Genomic DNA, 20,346 nt, shown 5'->3' with positions numbered 1-20,346 from the left:
TCATCTAATTATTATCGGTTTGGCCATTTAGTTTAGCATTATAACATTTTAGTACAAGGTTACAGCTATTTTTTTGTGCTGAATATTGTAAATTCTTTTCATAGTGACTAGATTTACATTTAGCCAACCTACTGGCCTAATCCATGTATTCATCCTTCACGGTGAGTAATAGAAAAGATGAGAGCACAGGGTAATGCACTTCAGTAGAAGCACTTGAATTTGCTGCGCTCTGCTACTGTCACAGTTGTGGCACCGTGCTGTTCTTTCAGGTTAGCGCAGGTGTACTTTAACTTGACAGTTTGCTCAAATGTAAACAAATATGAAGACAGACTCTTTTGAGATAGGCTAAATAAATTATTACACAAATTAAGTTTGGATCCACATATGGTTATCGCGACTTTGCTGCTGCTAGGACTGGGAAAGCTTAAATACAGTTTTGCTGCCATAAAAATCCCCCTCACCTGTCAAGCTACTGATCCTCATCCTCGCTTTGAACTCATACCAAATCCAAGGAGTTGCTCTTTTACATATTGTACTCATGCTGCCAAACCACCTGGCTGCCTTGTTATGTTTGTGCTGATGTGATGAGTCCGTATTTGTGTTTTACAGTCAAACCTAAGATCACTTACATCGTAAACCAGAGCACTTCAGAGATGGATGAGCAGGTAACACTGACTTGTGAGGCTTCAGGTGATCCAACTCCCACCATCAACTGGAGCTACGGTGAGCGGGTTTTCACTGAAGGAGAGCAGGTAAAATAATAAAAGGTGGTATGGATGGCAGTATGTTGTAACTATATGAATATGAAAGCAATGAATTCTTAATTTTGGTCCTTAAGGCCTGGTGTTCTGGCAGCTTCTTTTCCTTTTGGAGCAAATGAACCACAGCTGGTGTAAAGTAGACTACCTCTGTCTGTGTCCCAGTTGCATACTACACACAAAAACCACTTGGTATGAATGTGCAAAAAAAGAGAGAAAAAATAACAGATGATGGTGGTGTAACGATGGTCCATTGTCTCTTACGTGATGTGATTTCTGAAACTACAGTTTGACGAATGTTAGCTAATCTCATGCATCAGTTCCTCTGTACAAAAAAAAAGTAGATTTTTGTATTCTACTTTTATTATAATATGCTTTATAAGAAATCAGTATGTGACATGAAACTGGGACACAGTCACTAGTAACCACTCGGGAGGAACAAAAACCTGCAAGACACCAGTGTCTCAGGGAGAGGAATTAAATACCTTTAACCTAAATTCAAGAGGTATGTTGATGTGCCGGTGGGGTGCTTGTGCACTTTCATTGTGTAACACCTTCAACAGGGTTCATGTACTTTATTTTATTTTCCCTAAATGAGCAGCAACTTCCAGATGACCCAGTGGATTCATGTAATTAGCTCAGCAATACTCCTGTGGTGCTGTGGAGTACTCCAAGACATGACCTGAGTTTTCCCAAATGTCAAGGAAATCAGTATCAGAAACGCAATTATAACATTCCCAAAATAAGCATTTAATTTGAGGCAATAATTAAACTTTCTCCACTTTTTATTGTATTTGCAAGAATGAGCACTTGAACGCTCAAGTGTTTTCAATCACCATTACCATTATTCTGCTCATGCCAGTGATTGAAAAGGTTTTTTTTATATTTAAAGTCTTTATAATTTTTTATCAGTGGATATTCTGCTGCCATCTTCTAAAATTGTTTTGGCACTGCATTGGTTAAAGGTAGGGTTGGAGATCCTATTCTGGAGCATGTTTTACAAAATTGTTTGAAATCCTCTTCACACTCCGATTGCAACAAATTAACCAAATGCTTTTTCACAAAAATTTTAAAAAGTCAGTCACCTGTGGGACGGACAATCCTGTAAAAACAGTATCCAATCTTCGTGAACGCGACGTTAAAGTCAATTGGATCATGATGTGTGATGTGATCTGTCCCTCTCTCCCTCCTCTGCACCTAACTCTACTGCACTAATCGCGTGCGCCTCTTCAACGAGTTACAACCGCAGAAAGAAAACGCCAGTGATAGAATGTACCACACTGAAGTCCAGTAGGTGGTAATCTACCTCTATGCTTGATGCTGCATGGTTTATTATGATGTTAGGTGTTTTCTTTCACATGAATTAGCCACGAGAAAAAGCTGGTGGACAGTTAGCGATGCTGTGCAGTGACATGCGATGGTACCGCGGGAAGCCGCGTCGCTCACATTGGGATTACATTGGGTCGTGCTGCGAGCGCGATACCTTTGTGGCTTCACCTTGATGTGAACCCAACGCTGAGCAAACCTTGCGTGTTTCTGAGCTCTGGAGGCGTGGCTTCACAGAGAAGTCTGAGAAAGGGGACTTGGACCTTTCACTTGTGTATTTTCATAATGCGGCCTGCTAGAACCATTTTTCAGGATCTCCAACCCAACCTTTAAGCGTTAGTTGTTTTACCTTCCATTACAGTACATCCTTGATACCTCTGTATATTCTCTTGGTAATATCCTCTATAATATTCAATGTTCAAACCATTAAAAACAATGAATACCCGATTGGTATTCTCATATTGCCCTCATGGCCTGGTTCTTCAAGGTGTTAAGGTGTCTTGCTACAGTGATCAGGCAATGAGAGGGGAAATTCATTCAGAGATAAAGTGCAGATCATGGAGGAATTCTGGAGCCAGTCCATTACATGCACTACATTTTCTTCCTACAGGCACATCTAAACAGGATCTATCAGGTATGAAATCCGCGTGGCACAGAAATGTATTGGAGTAGTGTTGCTAAGTATGCCTCCAGATTTGAGAAAACCTCCACTGAAATCAAATAATCCCTTTTTATTGAAAATTTCCCAGCTGTTTCTTGAAAACCCCAAGGAATGATCTCATCAGAGTTCATGAAATTGATTCGACTACTGCATGCTTTCCAAATATAGCCTGAAGCCTTCACTGATCTTGTGATACAAAGTGCATTGAGCTTATCTCATGAGATCAGATGAAAATGTGGGTAATAACATAATAGGGAAACACCATTTCTGTGTCGCTGTTGCCTCATCATTTCAAACTTTCCATCACAGCATGAGGTTGCCTGGATTCAAGCCCAGCTACATCTGTCTGTCATCTCCATATTAGACTGTAGATTGTCTAACATTAATGTTGGTGTCAGTGGAAACTGAGGGTCAAAAAAGCTCCATCTTAAATTTTATCTTTTGAGTATCAAACAGCCTACCCTTGTAGACAAAAATATAATGATAATAATAAAGTGTTAGAAACAGATTACAGAAGTGGAGAAGTGGGTTAATTGACATACTTTCAAGCAGACTACAGGCACTGTTCTCTGTGAGGAGCAGAAATATGAAGCTTATCGTGCCACTTCTCAAACCTACATGGCTGAATGTTAGATATTCAAAAACAAATTTTGAGTGGAGCCTCTTAAGTGCAAAACAAGCTACCACCATATGGCATGTAACAACAGGCCTATTATTCTCTTTGTGACATCCACTGTGACATACATACGCCCAGTAAGAGTTTACACCTCAGTCTTATCATGTAGTATCTATTTCCCAGGAGACACAGTATTTTTTTTTTACAGAACACACCTCCAAACTGCTGTAACTCAGCTTTCTCTTCTGTCAGTGGTTGGCTTCTTTTGTGGTCTTGAAGCTGTCACAACGAGACTCATCAGAGCAATAGACTTTACTCTCAGGATCTCTACATTCTACAGTTTCACTATGAAATATAATGAAAGACACTGCCTGGCAAGCAATAGGCTACTAGGTGTGAAGATTGACTCTTCAGATGAGGGCGGAGGAAAAATAAAATTTTTCTTATTAACAAAAAAAGGAATCTACAGCTTTCCGTATTCACCCATTTTCTACACTGTGTAATCACTGACGTGCTGCACCGTGGCACGTCATGTGATCAGTCAAGTGACGCACAGCTGTGCTGTGGTGGCAGTGTGTTTTGCACTTCATTCTGCAGAATGCTGCGTGATCTGTGGCATCTCTTCTTCAAAGAAATGATTAGCAGCCTCAAGAGTAGATGCAGATTACTTATGTTTTCCTGTTATAGTTCTGATCATCAGCGGGGGAAATTATTTCCATGGTGGGGCTCTAATGAATGCAGAAGGAAATGGCTGCTAATTGTTTAATTGTGTTCTGTTTGTTCATTTGATGTCTGTCTGTCATGCTGTCTGTAATCATCATAACAGCTGTATTTCATCTAGAATTGGTGTGACAAGTGAAGCAGCATTCATTTGGGGTGGACATGGACAATTGAGAAAAGAAATCGCAGCTGTTACTTCACTTAATTCTTTTGTAGAATCTTTAAAAGGACGTTAAGGGCAGCATTGGTCAGGAAACCAGGAGGTATCTGTATGGTTCTGTTTCAGATGGTGTGGTGAGATGGTTTTAATTAGCAATTTATTTAAATGAGTTTTCATTTCTTTGGCTCCTTTGTCACTCAGCTTCTCATTTTTAGCTGGATCACAGCAGCAGGTAGCGCCCTACACTCATGAATGTCTGTGAACGTATCTGCACCATTGGTGAGCTGACGTGACTTGAGTACAAGTTTCTTATTGGCCACTTCACTTTCAAAATGAATTGTCCTAAAACAAGCTTTATTAGGGGGGACGTTCACAGCCTGCGGCGGTGCCGAAATAGTACATTTGTCACTAGATTTCGAGATCATAGGCATCTGACTGCACATATCGTTACAGGCAGTCATTCAGCGGCCTTGTTTTCCCTGCTGCTCGGGAGGTGGAGGGAGGCAGTTATGTTTCCATTCACTAAGTCTCACCCCCATTACAGTAAAATAAACTACTTTTATTACATTACCGCTATTACTAAAGGATGAGTAGCAACTAGGGGTGTAACGGTATATGTATTCGTCCCGTGCCGTCACGGTACGGGGGTCACGGTTCGGTGCACACAGTCACACGACGAATACGTCTGAATGAATATTAAAAAAAAAAAAAAAAAAAAAAAAGTCGAGTCCTCACTCGAATCCAGGTGGCGGTAATGAGCCTCGAAGCTGCCTGCAGCCGTCATAGCAGACGAAGAAGAGAAGTGATGAGAGAGTGAAGTTAGAGGAGGAGAGCTGTCTGCTTCATTCATGTCACTGTGGCTTCTCAATGAAACAAACGGCGGCGGCGGCGGCTCGCGACCATAATACATCCATGCTCGCGACTGGTCCACCGGACAAAGTCCGTCGGCGATGTTTCACGGATGCGCGGTGCGTCGCTAGAAACGCATCAAACACGTAGCGCATGTTCAACCCGATATGTCAATCACTGGTGCAAGTAAAAAGACTCGTTGTGTGCAACAACTTATCCCGCAGCTTTTAAGCCTCTTGACATGAACACAGACAGGTGAGGAGAAAAGGAGACCGCACACTATATATAATCAGACACATTTTGTCTGATGAAGGGCTGACGCCCGAAACGTGTGAGTGACATTAAACTGTCACGGGAGCACTAGTGTGCGGTCTCCTTTTTTCCTTACCTGTGTCTTTCTTGGTGGTCCAGCACCTAGTCAGTTTTTTTGGGGGATGTGCGTGTAGCTGCCTAATATGTTTTATGAACACAGGCAGGACCAGAAACATCACCAAAGTAACTGCTAGTCTAATTTAACTGTGTAAACCAACATTGATGTCAGTTTATTGTTTTGTTTTTTTAATAATAGGCCTATTTTTTTAATAATAATAATTTAATGATTTGAATAGCCTAATAGTTGCCAGTTGTCAAGTGCACGTTTTTTTCCCTCTAGAATTAATGAATGGCATTATAACACTCCTAATGCACTTGTTTTATTTTGTATTCTTTTTTCTTTTAACTTTTATAACACAAGACAGATTTTAGTTTTACATTCAATTAGTGTCTGTTGTACCGAAACCGTACCGAACCGTGACCCCTGAACCGAGGTACGTACCGAACCGTGACTTTTGTGTACCGTTACACCCCTAGTAGCAACTAAATGCAAGTCATATGAAACAAAAGAGAGAAGCCATTGCTAACAGTAAAGCTAAAGAAGCTAGCAGTATTGAATAGCATGTACGTAAACATAAAACACCTATTTGAAACCATTATAAGGTGTGCAGAGTTTGTTTCAAACAGCTTCATTGGAAACTTGTATTCAAATGCTGTATGTGTGTGCACTGAGGGTAGGACTAGTCTTGTTCTGGTATGAAGAGCTTTGGTTATAGTACACAGCATACTGAACATTCACCACATTGATTTTTTTTTATTTTTTTTACCTATTTCATGGAGAAACATGCATAATGATAAAATACAATGCTCTGATAATAGTAAAATACAGTCATGTGGCACATGGCATTTATTATTAAACCTGATATTTAGCAGTGAAGAGGATTATCAGAGCAATGTTATAAATCCCAGATTGGGTGTAATAGTCTAGTCTATTTAGAAAAATGATCCATCTGATCTGACTGTATTGAAGACTACTGTCTCCTACATAATGGTAAAACAAAGTGCTTTATCATCTATTCTACAAAGCAAGACTAGTAGTGGTTAATTGTGTAATCTGAATTATAGAGTGCACCAATAAAGACTTTGCATTTGAGAGGGACTTTAAGTTCCTTTTATGGTTTAATGCTCAGTCCATCATTGACACCAACTCTAAAAAAGCCTCAGAAAGTAAACATTAGAACAAATGTGTTCATGTTGGCTCCACCTTAAAAGCAAGAATATAGCCTTGAACAAATGTTTGTGTTAGGGTTTTTAAAGGTGCCCTGTTGAGTAAACAAAGGATATACAATGTGTTTTTGTGAGAAATACTTTTAAGTCGAACAAATGTATAGATTACATCACCTCTCTTATTTCTGCATTGCTGTCAACCACATACCTTGCTTGAAATCTTCTTCTGAAAATCTTCTGAAATGTTCCATAATGCTGCTAGAGGCCAGAAACGGGGTAACTAGTTGCTAATATTTACAGAATTTTCACCCACTACATCTGCTAAGGTTAAATGATGTCTTAACCTTTCATGTGAGTACCTGGATATTTATGATGCAGTTAGGGGAGACTGTTTTCTGCAGGTGAAGCTATTAAATTGAGCAAAAATATCAGTATTAGAGAATTCTTTCACATGCTGCTGATCAGTCATGTAAGAAGCCGAGACAGTCTATTACATCTGATATTCTATTAGTCATTCAAATCTTAGTCCGACTTTGTTTGACCCTGTGCCAATTCTACTGTGGTCTCGGGTTTAAGAGGTTAGTTAACAAGGAGAAAATAATTCCTTTTGAAGATTCTGAATAAGATCTTAAATGTCTGCAGACAAAAGCACCGTGATAACTGTGAGTTAAGAAATGCACAATGTGAGGATTGAGGGAGATTACTGTATCATACAATAGAAAAGCTGTAGTACTGTACATAAAAAGGGACAGGATGAAAGGAGTATGTTCAAAAAAATGTTGTACACTCGTGGGTGTATTGCCTGCCTAGAGTTACATTTCAAATTCAAATTGGTACTTATCTGAGGATAGTTTTGTTTTTTTCTTTAAACATCAATTAAAGTTAAGTGTTTATATATTTATTTTAAAACTTTCATCACATTCACGTGTGGTATTTGGTTGTTTCAATGCTTTGAATGCATTCACTGAGAGTCACACTAGATAAGTGTTACTGTTTATTAAATGAAAATGTAAATTAAGTATTTATCCATGCTTTGTACATTATCTACATAATGAATGTTTTGCTTATTTGAATACATATTAAACATTCAGCTTGATGCAGGGAGTTTTTAAGCTGTAATTATCTGGAAATGTTTTCAAATATACAGAGAGAAGTTAAAGAAATAGACAAATAAGACTAATTATAAAACTTTAAAGCATAAGAAAGTAGTTGATTGGTGATGGTACTTTGTGTCTGCAATCCGTTTGTTAAACAAAACAAAAATAAAATGAAGTTTCACGACACAAATCCACTTTTAGGGCCTACTCTGTGTAACTACCACATTTCTAATTGGAAATTAAAGACATGAGAAAACAAATTCCTGATTATTTAATTTGTAATGAGATGCTTAAAGAAAATCAGTAATTAATGTGGTGTGGCAGCGGTGTAGACAGGGCATCTGGACAAGCTTTAAACGTTGCGTGCCAGAAGAGAGAGAGCATTGTTTTCTCTAGATATAAAAGGCTGCTCATTTACAACAGCACGCCTGCTTGCTCAGTAGTGGGGTGATGTAAGGGCTTCTTCACCAAAATGCTATTCAGTTTTCCATGATGTACTGGCAGAGGCTCCTAGGCTCAGCAGTTAATGACACAGGACGATGACAACATGCATACTCATTAGTTTCAGTCAGGCGTCAGCCAGTGAATAAAGCACAGCCAGGGTTTAGTACATTTATGTGTTTAGTGTATTTGTGTTAGTATGTCACTTCACTCTGCTTTGCCCTCTCCACGCTGACATTACAATTCATGTCAGAACAAAGAGAAAGGATAATACTCTGTGGAAGGAAATCACAATGGGCTGGAAAAATGATAAGTCCCAAAGGAACCGTCACCATATTGTTCTGCGCGTTTGCTCGGAGACGTGATTGTGTTATGGTGACTTTGGTTGTGCATGCTCGCATCTGCTGTTGTTCATTGTCCCTTTGTCTTAAACAATCACCTGTCACAGATATGACAGTGATAGTTGTCAGCTCACTTACTGCGGAGGCAGCGCCGCAGACAAGTGTGTGGGTGAGGGTGGTGATGTTACAGACCATTAGGTTGCCTGTTTTAATTGGGCTACCACTCTTTCTCAGCACGGTGGTGATATGCAGCCAACTGCTGTTTGTAATGATGTACGGTGCATCCTGTCTCTTACTGTGACAGTGTAGGAGCTGCAAAGCTAAGAACATAGTGAAATTACACCCAGACTGTATGTTTTTTTTCTCTCTCTCTCTTTAAACAACCGTTTTATTGTCTCCGCTATTTACTTTCCTCGTATTGCTTATTTTCACAATAAATATTAGGTTTGATAGTGATATAAACTGCCTGAATTCAAACACACCTTATGTTTATTGTGTTATTTACAAGCCCCCAGCATTGATTATGAGAGGATAATACAGGGGCTTGATTCACCGTTTTGCCCTACAATTATTCCAGCAGATTGCTTTCATTTATTTGACATTTTCTTGCTGTTGCACCTGATGAAATAGCTGTTTATCATTTTGCTCGTTACGCTTCAGTACCTTTTCGCTATGTGGGCCATCACATCTCATCGTCATGGTTAACATTTTCTCCTCAGCATCATAAAATCCATAGAGCATGCTTTCCAAAAAGCTTTTTGTCTTGTGCAGCTGGGCTTTTCAGTGTCACTGATTTAACATGACATAGCATGTTGTCTAGTACAGTCTAGTACAAATTGTTGTTGTTGTTGTTGTTGTTGTTGTCGTTCAGAGGTTTGATTTTATCTGTCATGTGAAATAATGTATTGGCCACTGTGTTTTACTGTATTCAGTGGAGTGTGAGATATATTCAACATGATTATGATAATCACTTACTCTTGGTACCTGTGAAATTATTCATTTACTCAGTAACACTATGAAATGCTAAACCTAAGTTTATTGTAGGCAATAAGCCATATATGCTTTTTGGTGTTTTTATAAATAATATTCTTTGGAGATTTAGAAACATCTACTGACAGGGGTAGGTAGGGGTTGCAATGTTTTCAAAGAACAAGATTTTAAAAATTCTGAATTCATGCAAATCACAGGTTTGTCTCTTTCAGCCTTGGAATACAATCTAAGCACAAGGATTGGGGAAAAACACTTAATTTGAAACTGTAGTACAAGTAGTTAACATTCAGAGCAGGACATCTGACTTGCAAAATTTACTCAACATAACACGGGCCACCTGTAGGCAAAGATTTATTTCAAAGTCCCACAAGGGTGTGGAGAGAGCAGCAACTAAACTGCTTATTTTAAACCGTCATTGTTTACTGAAAAACCCAGCAAGTGCTGTTCTATGACTTCTTGATGTAAGAAAGGGAAGAGGAAAGTCTTTAATATGCACAACTAAAGACCACAGTGAGAGTAAATTCAGTTTTATTGGCTTTTATCTCCTCATTATTGCTTCAAGTCTGGATCGAGAGTCAATAATTGCTGCAGTACTTTTCCCTAACAGACCGACATAGTATCTCTCTTGTAGCAGTGCAAGGAGTCACCTCCTACTGATAAACCAATAACCTTCTTATCTGTAAGCATTTGTGCCATCATGATGCCAGTGGACTAACTTCTTTCAGGCTTGGAAGCAGTGTTGTTCTGGTTTGCAGTAAATAACACCCAGAAAATTACCTTTAAAATAAAACTTTTATTGCCGCATAATAGGCTTCACGGGAAGGTAAATCCAGGGCCTTACCCCTTATTATATCTACAGACCTTTAGTAAAATCAGGCATTCAGCTCAGGCACTATGGGTGCACACAAAATAAAACTGTGGATATTTAATGCATGCAATGTGCAGCATCCCAGCTTCGCCTGGATAAGGATTACTTTCTAAGAATTGCTTTGCCTTGTGTTTGTTGTTCTGTCTCTGTCCTCTACAGGCGTCATGGACTCGGCCTGAGCAACACAAGGTATTCTAAATGCATGACTTTTTCCTACACCCATCCATCTTTCATGTCAGGGGAGTCTAATTCAATTCTGGATGGATGCAGATCAAAATTCTTGATCAAACAAGGGTCAAGGAAAGTATAAACCCTGAGAACAATGCAGTAGTCCCTCTGTCTCTTTGTTTTAGTTGTTTGTTTTCCATATAAACTTGACATGCTGTAGCTTACTTCAGCTTGTTTTTTCCAGACTTGTAACTTACCCTGCGAGAACACGGGTCATTACAAGACAAGATCTGCCTGCAGAAATATGATTTTTTAAATTACTTTTGGATTGGATACATTAATCTGTTAAACGCAGTTTCTTGACCTGCTCACTCTGGTTTATTTTATTTTTCGAGGTAAATCTCACACCTCTCTCTTCTTTTATCACAAGTCTTTCCATCCACATCTTCAGATCTATCAGTCCACTGCCAATTCTTGATAATAACAACAGGTATTTTTAAAATTAGAAAATGATTTCCTGTAGCTCCAATTCTTTGTATAAACAAATTTGTATGCAAGAAGAAATGTAATATGTCTTTGTGCAGCAGCCCAGAGTATCTCGCAGCCAGGCTTTTTTTCTGAAAGAAAGTGAAAATTGGCAAAAGAAAGAACTGCCCACATAAGCCTCTCTCCAACTTTCTTCACTATTGAATATGTGTTTCGCATATGTGAGAAAATTGGTGAGAAATACCTCTTTGTTGGGTCCAATATTAGTGTTGAGTGCACCCTACGGGAGGATAGACCTGGTAAAGATTCATATTTCAGCTTTCATACTAACTGAAATTTGCGGTCTTTATGCCATCCACAATAAGCCCATCACCATCACAGGCACAACATCAGACATTGAGGTTGACATTGTTATTTATACTTTTGTATCATTTGACAGGAAATGAGAAATGAATATGAATTTTTAGACCATCTGGTTCCTCAAATAGCTCTGCTATTTTATTTTGAAATTGCAGGCAGCACTGCACCTAAAGTGAATTGGTTTTTTCCTTGTACTCCTTTCTGTGATACTTTTCAGAATGTTTTTCTTCTTTCATTCATTATTTCTTGCAATCAGTAAATATTGACAGCTGATATGCATTCATTAATGACACCTGTGATTACACAAACTTTGGAGTGAAAAATCTCATCACTTACTACGGGAGGTGTGGAAGAACCTCTCTAATCAGGCACATGCTGACTGTAATTACTGGGTTTGTATCAAACTGTGATTCACACTTGGTTGCACAAACTTTAATAAGCTGTAGACTTTGTACTGTATACACTCTTACCTATAAAATGAGGGTAAAAAGCATCATTTTGGACATCTTGATCATTAGATTGTACAAGAAAAGCAACTCCAAATAGCCCAAACAGTGACTTTAGAAACCTAACTTCTAGGGAAGGATATGAAGTAAGTGCCGCTTTTCCCTAAGGCAGAAACACATAAAAGGCTTAAAACTTTGTAATGACATTACCTTTTTATTTTTATAAACCATATTTCAGTTAGCTGCCATCACATCAACTGCATATACTGTATGTATCACATAGTGGTGTTTTCAGGTTGTTAGTGGTAGTGGATTACATTTATGGATCAGTCAACAATATTTCCCATTTTTAACATACGTAATAATTATATGGTGTTTAAGTCCACTTGAACTGAATTGATTGATGTGTGTATCTTTGTGAGACATGCCCTCGTAAACCACACAGAGGAGGTGTGTGAGCATGAAGCAGTGTGGGCATGCTGAGCATGTTTGTTGCAAATGCGTAGGCAGCCGAGTGTTGATTTGACAAGCCGCTGAAGGGAAGGTACACTCTGGGAAAAGGTGCATCTGTGTGCCGGGACAGTTAAGATTTGGTGAGACATGAGTTTAACATGTCCTTGGTGTATTCTCAATTTTATGCTCTGATGTTCCAGCAGTGTCTCTCTCCTCTGCTGCTAAAACTGAAGAAGCTGGTTGCTGTCAGTTGTTGTTGTTTGATTTACTGGAGGAGCTTGTGTCTTAAAGTCTTCATTTTCCTCCCTCGTCTGTTTTGTGCCAGGTTTTCACACGGACATGAGAAGTGATTTTTTATGTACGTATTTGTACTGTAATAGTGAAGCAGTGAAGCCAAAAATATGATGAGGAAAGTTCCAATAGAGGGCCACTCTAGTGCATGATGCATTAATGATGAAAACCACTGTTATGAAACGTTGAATCACACCATTAAATTGCAGGGAGCATAGAACTTTCCTTTGGCAGATAATGATGTTCATTACAGGTCCCTAAGAAACTGACCATATGTGCTTCTGGCTTTGTTGGAGTTTTTGGTGCTGCACCATAAAGAAGCACAACATATAAAAAAGACTTGATATTGAGACACAGTGACTTACCAGGACGTCATGGTTGAACATAGTGTGGCATGTTGCACAGATGCAGGAGTCAGAGGCACTACCACAGGGGTCGGCAGAGAACACTCTCTGCACGGGGGTCAGAATAAAAGGGTAGTGTGTTATGTAAGTGTCTCCCTGGTCCTGCTACCCGCTATGCATAATGAATGCCCCAGACATGCTTTGTCTATTGAATTTGAATACAAACTAACGAGGGTTTCTCTTACATGGCTTCCCAGACTGGGCCCTAATTCAGTATGTGTAAAAGCAACCGTGCCATTGTTTTGCTTCTAGCTTGGATCAAAGCCACGAAAGCAACCAAAAGAGAGGCTTGGATATTCAGTGCTGCGGCACCTTTTAAAGGAACAACTCCCAAATCTCCTCAGGTTATTGTATAATAAGTACAGTATAAAACACATCTACGTCTCACATCCTATAAATAAATTGGATCTGAACTGGTTTTAGTCTTACCAGGTTACAGGTTTTCTTTGAGTCGACCGTTAACGTTTTCTGTGTTATTAACAGCTTAAATTAACTGTTAAATTTAGGCTCTAATCCAACTCTTTTGGGGGTAAATTAATGTTAACTGACTGTATAATAAATGTTTTGAATAATAATAATAATAATAATAATAATAATAATATCCTATGTGTCTTTGAAGAAGACACTCGGTGTGTCTGACACTTAACACTCCAACAGCTGAGTGTCAGGTGACAACGACAGCCACAACAACACAGAGTTATTGACCCTGAAGGTCAGGAAGCCACTTATGTTTGGATGTTGTAACTCTGCATATCAAGTTAATGAAAGCAGGTTTCTCTAGAGCAGGAAGGTCATTTACACATCTCATTAGCCAGCTGTCTTTTGTTATTTCCCAGGTTTCAAATGCCATGTGACGTGACATGTGTCCTTCATCACTGAATGTGGGGCATGTGCAAAAACCTAGCAAAAAATTCAATTTATTATACATCAGAATAAGATAGGATACAGTGATGCTAAATTCACATGTCTGTAGTGCAAAAGTGAGAGTTTTGTATGTAAGTTAACGCTCCGTCTGGTGTCATGCATCAGCATATTTTTCAAGTTGGTAAGCCTTCGTGTGAAAACTCTAGGTGGTTTCTTGTGCTTTCCGTCATCAATTATTGATAAGCTCCCCTGTACTGTCAACTGTGTCCTTATGTTTCCACATCTTTGCAGAGCACAATGCGCCTACTTCATTAATGTAATGTCTCTTCTGCTCATTAAAGGCCCACTGTGTTCAGCTTTTGTTTTCCAGGTCATACATCTTTCTGCTGAAACGTGCTTCATAGATGAAAATGTGCAATACTGCTGTGGAAAACACCTGATGTGAACGTTTTTTGTTTTTGTTTTTTCACTAACCCGAGCCATTTTTTTGTTCCCATCTAGAGTCTGGACGGAAATGTAGTGGTGAGGAGTGATGCTCGTGTGTCCTCTCTCACTTTGAAGTATGTCAAGTATACAGATGCAGGCCAGTATCTCTGCACAGCTCGCAGTGCCATTGGAGAGGACGATAAGCTGGCGTACCTAGAGGTTCGCTGTAAGTATTTGCGTCCTCCTTAATCAAAGTGTTTGGGCCTAAGATATTATATATCATTATATAATTATAATATATAGATATTATATTATATATCCCTGTATATAAAAAGCTCTTGTTTGCAGATAGTTTCAACTGAATTTCTTGTTTCCTAGATGCTCCTAAGATACATGGTGCAGTGGCAGTGTATACCTGGGAGGGAAATCCAGTGAATATCAGCTGTGAGGTGAAGGCTCATCCCAATGATGTTTCCATTGTTTGGCTGAGAGATGGACTGCAGCTCCCCAACTCCAACACCACCAACATCAAAATCTTCAGAACTCCCACGACCAGCTACCTGCAGGTACAAACACATCAAAAACCAAGGCTTACTCTTGATAAAATAAATGTACACATACACAGTCTTTTAACATTTACACACACACACACACAAACACACATCCCCCCGTGTGTCATCAAGATTTCATGACTATAGACTTGAAGTGAGGGTTTTCTTTCAGCTCCATTCTGTAAAAATCAAATGAATAATTCAGCATCAGGAGAGCTCACAGCCACACATAAAAATAGGCTACTCTAATGGACAAACAAAAAGGTCACCTTCAGAGTGTTTGACACACAAGTTTGTTCATCTGTTTTGGTACACTGCCCTTCATATATTTGCTGTTTTTTTCTCTCTCTCTCTCTTTTTTCCTCCTCTAGGTAACCCCTGAGTCTGAAAATGACTTTGGGAGCTATAACTGCACCGCTTCTAATGAGATGGGCACAGAGTCCAAGGAGTTCCTGCTCATTCAAGCCGGTCAGTGATGATAGAGGATCTTCTATCCTTCACAATTTAAATTTCATGTTTGTCTCCTTTTTTTAGGATGGTCAAAATATGTAGTATTGATGATGGGAAGAGAGTTTATGTAAGATGTACATATTCAATAATTGCTCAAAGGAGACCTGTCACGGTCATTTCCATCCATTTATTAAATGTGGGGCTCAATGTGAGAAAGCCCACTTTGTTCTGATTATCTGAATATCCAGAAGCCTGGGCACTTAAAAGCCTTGTGTATTTAGGATAAATACGTAGATAATTTGTAGTTGAGGTAAATATCATTGTCTCACACAAATTAAATTGAGTCCAACAGGGTTTTTCTGGCCCCAGGAGCAGATTTTTCACCCATACCTAAGATACATTAGACCAAAACATCCGGCACAATCTAGGATTACACAGAGCAGTGTTCACATGATAAACTTATCATGATGTAGTGTCATGCACTTGGTTTTATCTCATACGGTTTTATCTCATACTGTTGATAATATGTTCTGTATTTTTAGATTAGCCGCCTATGGACTGGTGTTGAAAATTAGCACTTGTGCTAAACACACTCAAGCAAAGCATCTGGTCTGTCCACTGGAACAGTCTTAATGTATTTGTGATGTCCATATCAAATAAATAAACATAACATAACTAGCAGGAGATAATTTGACATTGCTTCCCTCTGGTTGTTAAGAGAACAGATCTGAGCTTTTCACTTTGTACATTACAGAAATACATATTATTGAGCACATCCAGAATTTTACTGTGGTCCCATACATGTAGCCTACATTTACTGTACCAGCACATTAGACAAACAGAGCAGAGAGCAGCGAGAGACTGCCATAATGTCAAGAAAATGAAAATTTTCAATTTACAACTGTGCTCACAACAGCGTGTGTGAACTTGGATATGAAACAGAGAGTGCAGTGGTGGCTGAAACAGAATAAGACTCTGATCAACTGCTTAAAGATGACAGGACTGTTAATGATGAAGAAATAGTTAATTATTCTGAAGTTGGATATTTTCTACATAAAAAGTCTCTGTCTCAACTTGGTCTTCTTATTTTATTCAGTACCAAGTACTTGAAATGTTTGAACATTCAGTTATTTTCCTCGTGCATTCATCATTGGAAACTGACGCAGGATCAGCTGTTATTTACATCACTTTGTCATAGGCACATTGAAATACTTTTCCCACCTTCGTTTTTTTCTCAGAAATAATCGTGTAAATATGCAATATTCAGAGCAAGAGAAATGGCATGACTCATAAATCAGAAATGTCATACTAAGATGAAGCAGATTTTACATGTAATTTGGAGTCATTAGGAGCTGCGAGCTCATGCTGTAAGTGTAATGGAACAATGGAGTATGACAGCGTTGGCGTACTGCAATCTAACAGGTTTTGTTGTAATCACACTGCATTTCCTCCATTTACCAGAGGTGCCATCAGCACCATCCCTTGGTGAGGTGAGACCCTTTTCCACCACCGCACAGCTCCAGTTTGAGGAACCCGAGTCCACTGGAGGCGTTCCTGTGCTAAGGTACAAGGTGGAGTGGAGGACGCAGCACAGGGGCAGCTGGATGCACAAGGTGTTCGAGATGCAAGATGGTAAGAACACAAATTGAAACAAATATGTTGTAAGTGTTTTTTGTTAGAAATAATGCATAGCAATGGACCATTGGATTAAAAATTATGTTTCGATACTTTTATGTGATTTTATGGTAGTTGTCTTCAAACACATTACATTTTATCTTAGCGCAGATACTCTTGATTAAATGTCTTCCCAAAGCAGAGAAAAAATTAATGAAAATCCTGTGATAAGAAATAAATGACATTATACTTCTCTCAACATGGTAGGTGAGAAACAGCTGTCAGTTCGTTCTGCTTTTGTCTACGTCTGGTTTTAGACCTTTTAGACCATCGCTAAATAGATTTATCTGTTGTTTAAACATTGTCTGAGTGAAATGAGAATTGCTCTAATCACTGTGTACTTGTGATGGAATTAATTATGCATGTATTGTCGGAACAAGGGATGTGTTTGTTTAACCGCTAATCAAAATTATCAAGGTGTTCTCAGCAGGGATTGCTTTGCCTCTGATATATTGTAACAGGCTCCATCAGTGAGGTGACTATCATGGGCCTGAAGCCAGACACCAGCTACGAAGTAAAGTTGTCAGCTATCAACGGCAAGGGTGAAGGTGAAGGCAGTCCCGCTGAGTTCTTCAAGACAGAGCCTGTCCGTAAGTGGCGCAAGTAGCACACTTTACTGCTTTCTATAGAGCCCCTATCGGCCTTTTTGACCTCTGTCAACACAAACACATTACTTTAGGCCCCGCTGGAAGAAGCACTTTTCTGTCCCATTACTGATCTAAAAATTCATTGAAGAGTAAAGTTTCTCAGCTGCTGGACCGCGACACTCAAGTCAGACTATTTGGACAGAATCACAAAAGCTTCCAACAGAGTCTTTTCAGCCTGAAGCCCTTTTCTCTTTGTCCAGGAGTAAAACTAATAACAGGAACTGAGTCACTTGTCGGGAATCTGAATTTAAATCTAAATTTAAATTTCACTGACCCTGATGTTTTGCTTACTTAGTTATTCCATGGAGGGACCTTGAAATTTAAGGGAACATTGCTATTTTACACATGAAATTGCACTTTGATTTCATCACAGATTAACACTTGAATCTAATCGCACAATAATTTAAAATCCACAGTTTTGCAGCTCTTTATTGGGCTCATTATGCGCTTGCAGACCATGAATTAAAGTGTGAAACAGCAAGTTATTCTTTGGTTGTTAAAATACCAGCCTTGTGGTGAGTCTGTAACTCATTACTTAGTTTTTAGCCCCCCCTATTGGTTGGGGAGGACCAGTTATAGGATCAGAAACAGCTATCCTCCGATGGATTCACATTGAATATGACTCATTATTGATTCCACTTTTGTTCATAATTGTCTGCATGCTGTTCACATTCACACACTTTTTTTCTATAATTTTAATAATCAATGTTTATCCATTTGCCATCATCTGTCTGTTGTATCCATCAGGCCACACTCACAAAAGTAAGCAATTTATCTCTTTTTATTTAGCGCTTAGTTAAACTTGAATCATTAATGCATTAGATGTTTTGCAGTTCTCTTTATCAGTATTAAATCTAATAAGTATAGCTTTGGAGTAATTTGTAGAGGATCATCTTACCCGTTCCAGTTCGCTTTGGATTAGTTTGTTCTAACCCTGTTTCTCTGTTGTTTGACACCCACAGTCCGCCTTAACTTAACACACTATATATGACAAGATCTAAATTAAACCCAAAACAAGGACAATAAGGGGAACACTGCTTTAAAAAAAATCTGTTAGATACCAGACAAAGGCATTTAGGGTTTTTTTTTTTTACATTTTTTTTAATATAATAATTTATAACCCTGAACCAACAATGTTTCATGTATGTTTAGTTGACAATCACGGACCAATTGGGTTATCTGGGGGAAAAAGTCAGTTGGAATTTTGCCATGAAATATGAGGATGTTTCATTTCATACCACTTTTGAAGTTGTGAATCTTCTCTGCCTCATTCTGCTGCCAACCTTAAATGAGACTGCCATTAACGAAATTGTCATAGTTCTGACAGACTGTACCAAAAAAAGAGCAGGAAACGAGTCTTGGTAAACTCTTCAGTGAAGTGTTATTACAGACTCAAGTAGTCATTTGTGCAGACAGCTGATTCTTATTGCCTAATATCTTCTCTTTTATGTCCCTAGACGGCATTTTTCATTTTTTCGCTGAAGACACAGGTTTGTTCTGTAGTGAGGATAATAGAAGATTAGATTTTACTGCTGTAGCTGTTTCTTCCCCTACAGGATAGCCCCATCACCCTAATCATCCTAAACTCCTCTGTCTGTAGATTTTGTTTTACCTGCATCGCATGACTTAACAGCTGAGTTATCCAAGTATGAATATCAATATCATTTTGATTAGCAGCTTGTGAATTGATTTGCTTTATGACAGTATCAGGAATTAATGCCAAATCTCTGCATTTCAAAAGCTGTACATATCCCCCCTGGCTCTAGCTATTTGGTGTAATTTGGGGATGTTTACATTTGGATAAGGCCCATCAGCATTGATTAATCAGTTGCCTTGAAATTTACCAAGCCTCTAAAGCCAAGAGGATAAAGCTGTTAGATGTCTATTGCATTTTTCACATTGAGAACCCAAACAGAGGAATTTCTGTGCTCAGATGTTGTGTATATCAGTATGAATAGCTCTGTTGTGACGTCTCTGTTTTAGGTTGTCTCTGGCCCATTTAAATTCTGTTGTCCTCTACCTGCATCTAAGTTGTGTTGTATGTTATGTCTTCTATGTTCCTTTTCTTCTTTCATCCACTCACATGTGCATTTCATGTGACTGTTATTTGACTTGCATGGTGCTGATGACCCACTCCGCTCAGAAGAAGGTAACTTGTTGTTGCAGACAACCGGAGAATCCCACAATTAAACAACAATCCCACAATTAAACAACACATTAATTGCGTCGATGCAATCATGTAACACATGTCTACCTCAGCCATATTAATAAAGTCATGTAGACATTTTCCTCTGCAGGATAAATGAAGGAGAGCCAGAGCTGCCGCCACTGTAATATATAACAGTCAAGAGTGTTTAATATCAGCATCACTTGGCTGGTTTTGATATCCCACTACCTGAGGGGTGTTACCCCTCCCCCTTACAGGATGTTTACTGTAAATTGGGTGTGTAATAAATACTTCCCTCTGTTTACAAGATACTAATCATAATCAGTGTCCTCACACCCTCCCACAGGATATGGCCCTTATAGCAATTTGCTCTGGTTCTCAATCAATGGCTACCAGTAATCCTGCTACAATATATCCTTCATATTGTTCATCATTGACCTTAGTGTGAACACCATCAGGCTCAATCCACTAACATGAACTGACAAATAAGGGGATGGAAAGCACGAAATAATTCACCCCTGTTAACAAACTCGGGGACACGTCTTTCTTGTTGACTACTATATGTTTTGTGGTTTGTATAAACAGTCGTCACG

At 38.9% G+C, this 20,346-nt stretch overlaps 1 protein-coding gene across 2 annotated transcripts in view; it reads left to right on the top strand.

Moving 5' to 3' along the window:
- The window catches only part of ncam1b (neural cell adhesion molecule 1b), a 73,726-nt gene that overhangs the window by 40,577 nt on the left and 12,803 nt on the right, over positions 1 to 20,346 (top strand). For both annotated transcript variants that reach the window (XM_083985504.1, XM_083985503.1), the window contains exons 8-13: positions 610 to 752; positions 14,340 to 14,490; positions 14,643 to 14,830; positions 15,187 to 15,283; positions 16,727 to 16,897; positions 17,401 to 17,529. In XM_083985504.1, the coding sequence (XP_083841630.1) occupies positions 610 to 752; positions 14,340 to 14,490; positions 14,643 to 14,830; positions 15,187 to 15,283; positions 16,727 to 16,897; positions 17,401 to 17,529 (879 nt within the window). The remainder of the gene's footprint in view (positions 1 to 609; positions 753 to 14,339; positions 14,491 to 14,642; positions 14,831 to 15,186; positions 15,284 to 16,726; positions 16,898 to 17,400; positions 17,530 to 20,346) is intronic.

The sequence above is a fragment of the Trachurus trachurus genome (assembly GCF_905171665.1).
Source record: "Trachurus trachurus genome assembly, chromosome: 13".
Classification (NCBI taxonomy): Eukaryota; Metazoa; Chordata; class Actinopteri; order Carangiformes; family Carangidae; genus Trachurus; species Trachurus trachurus.
This window is presented reverse-complemented; position numbering and strand designations above follow the sequence as displayed.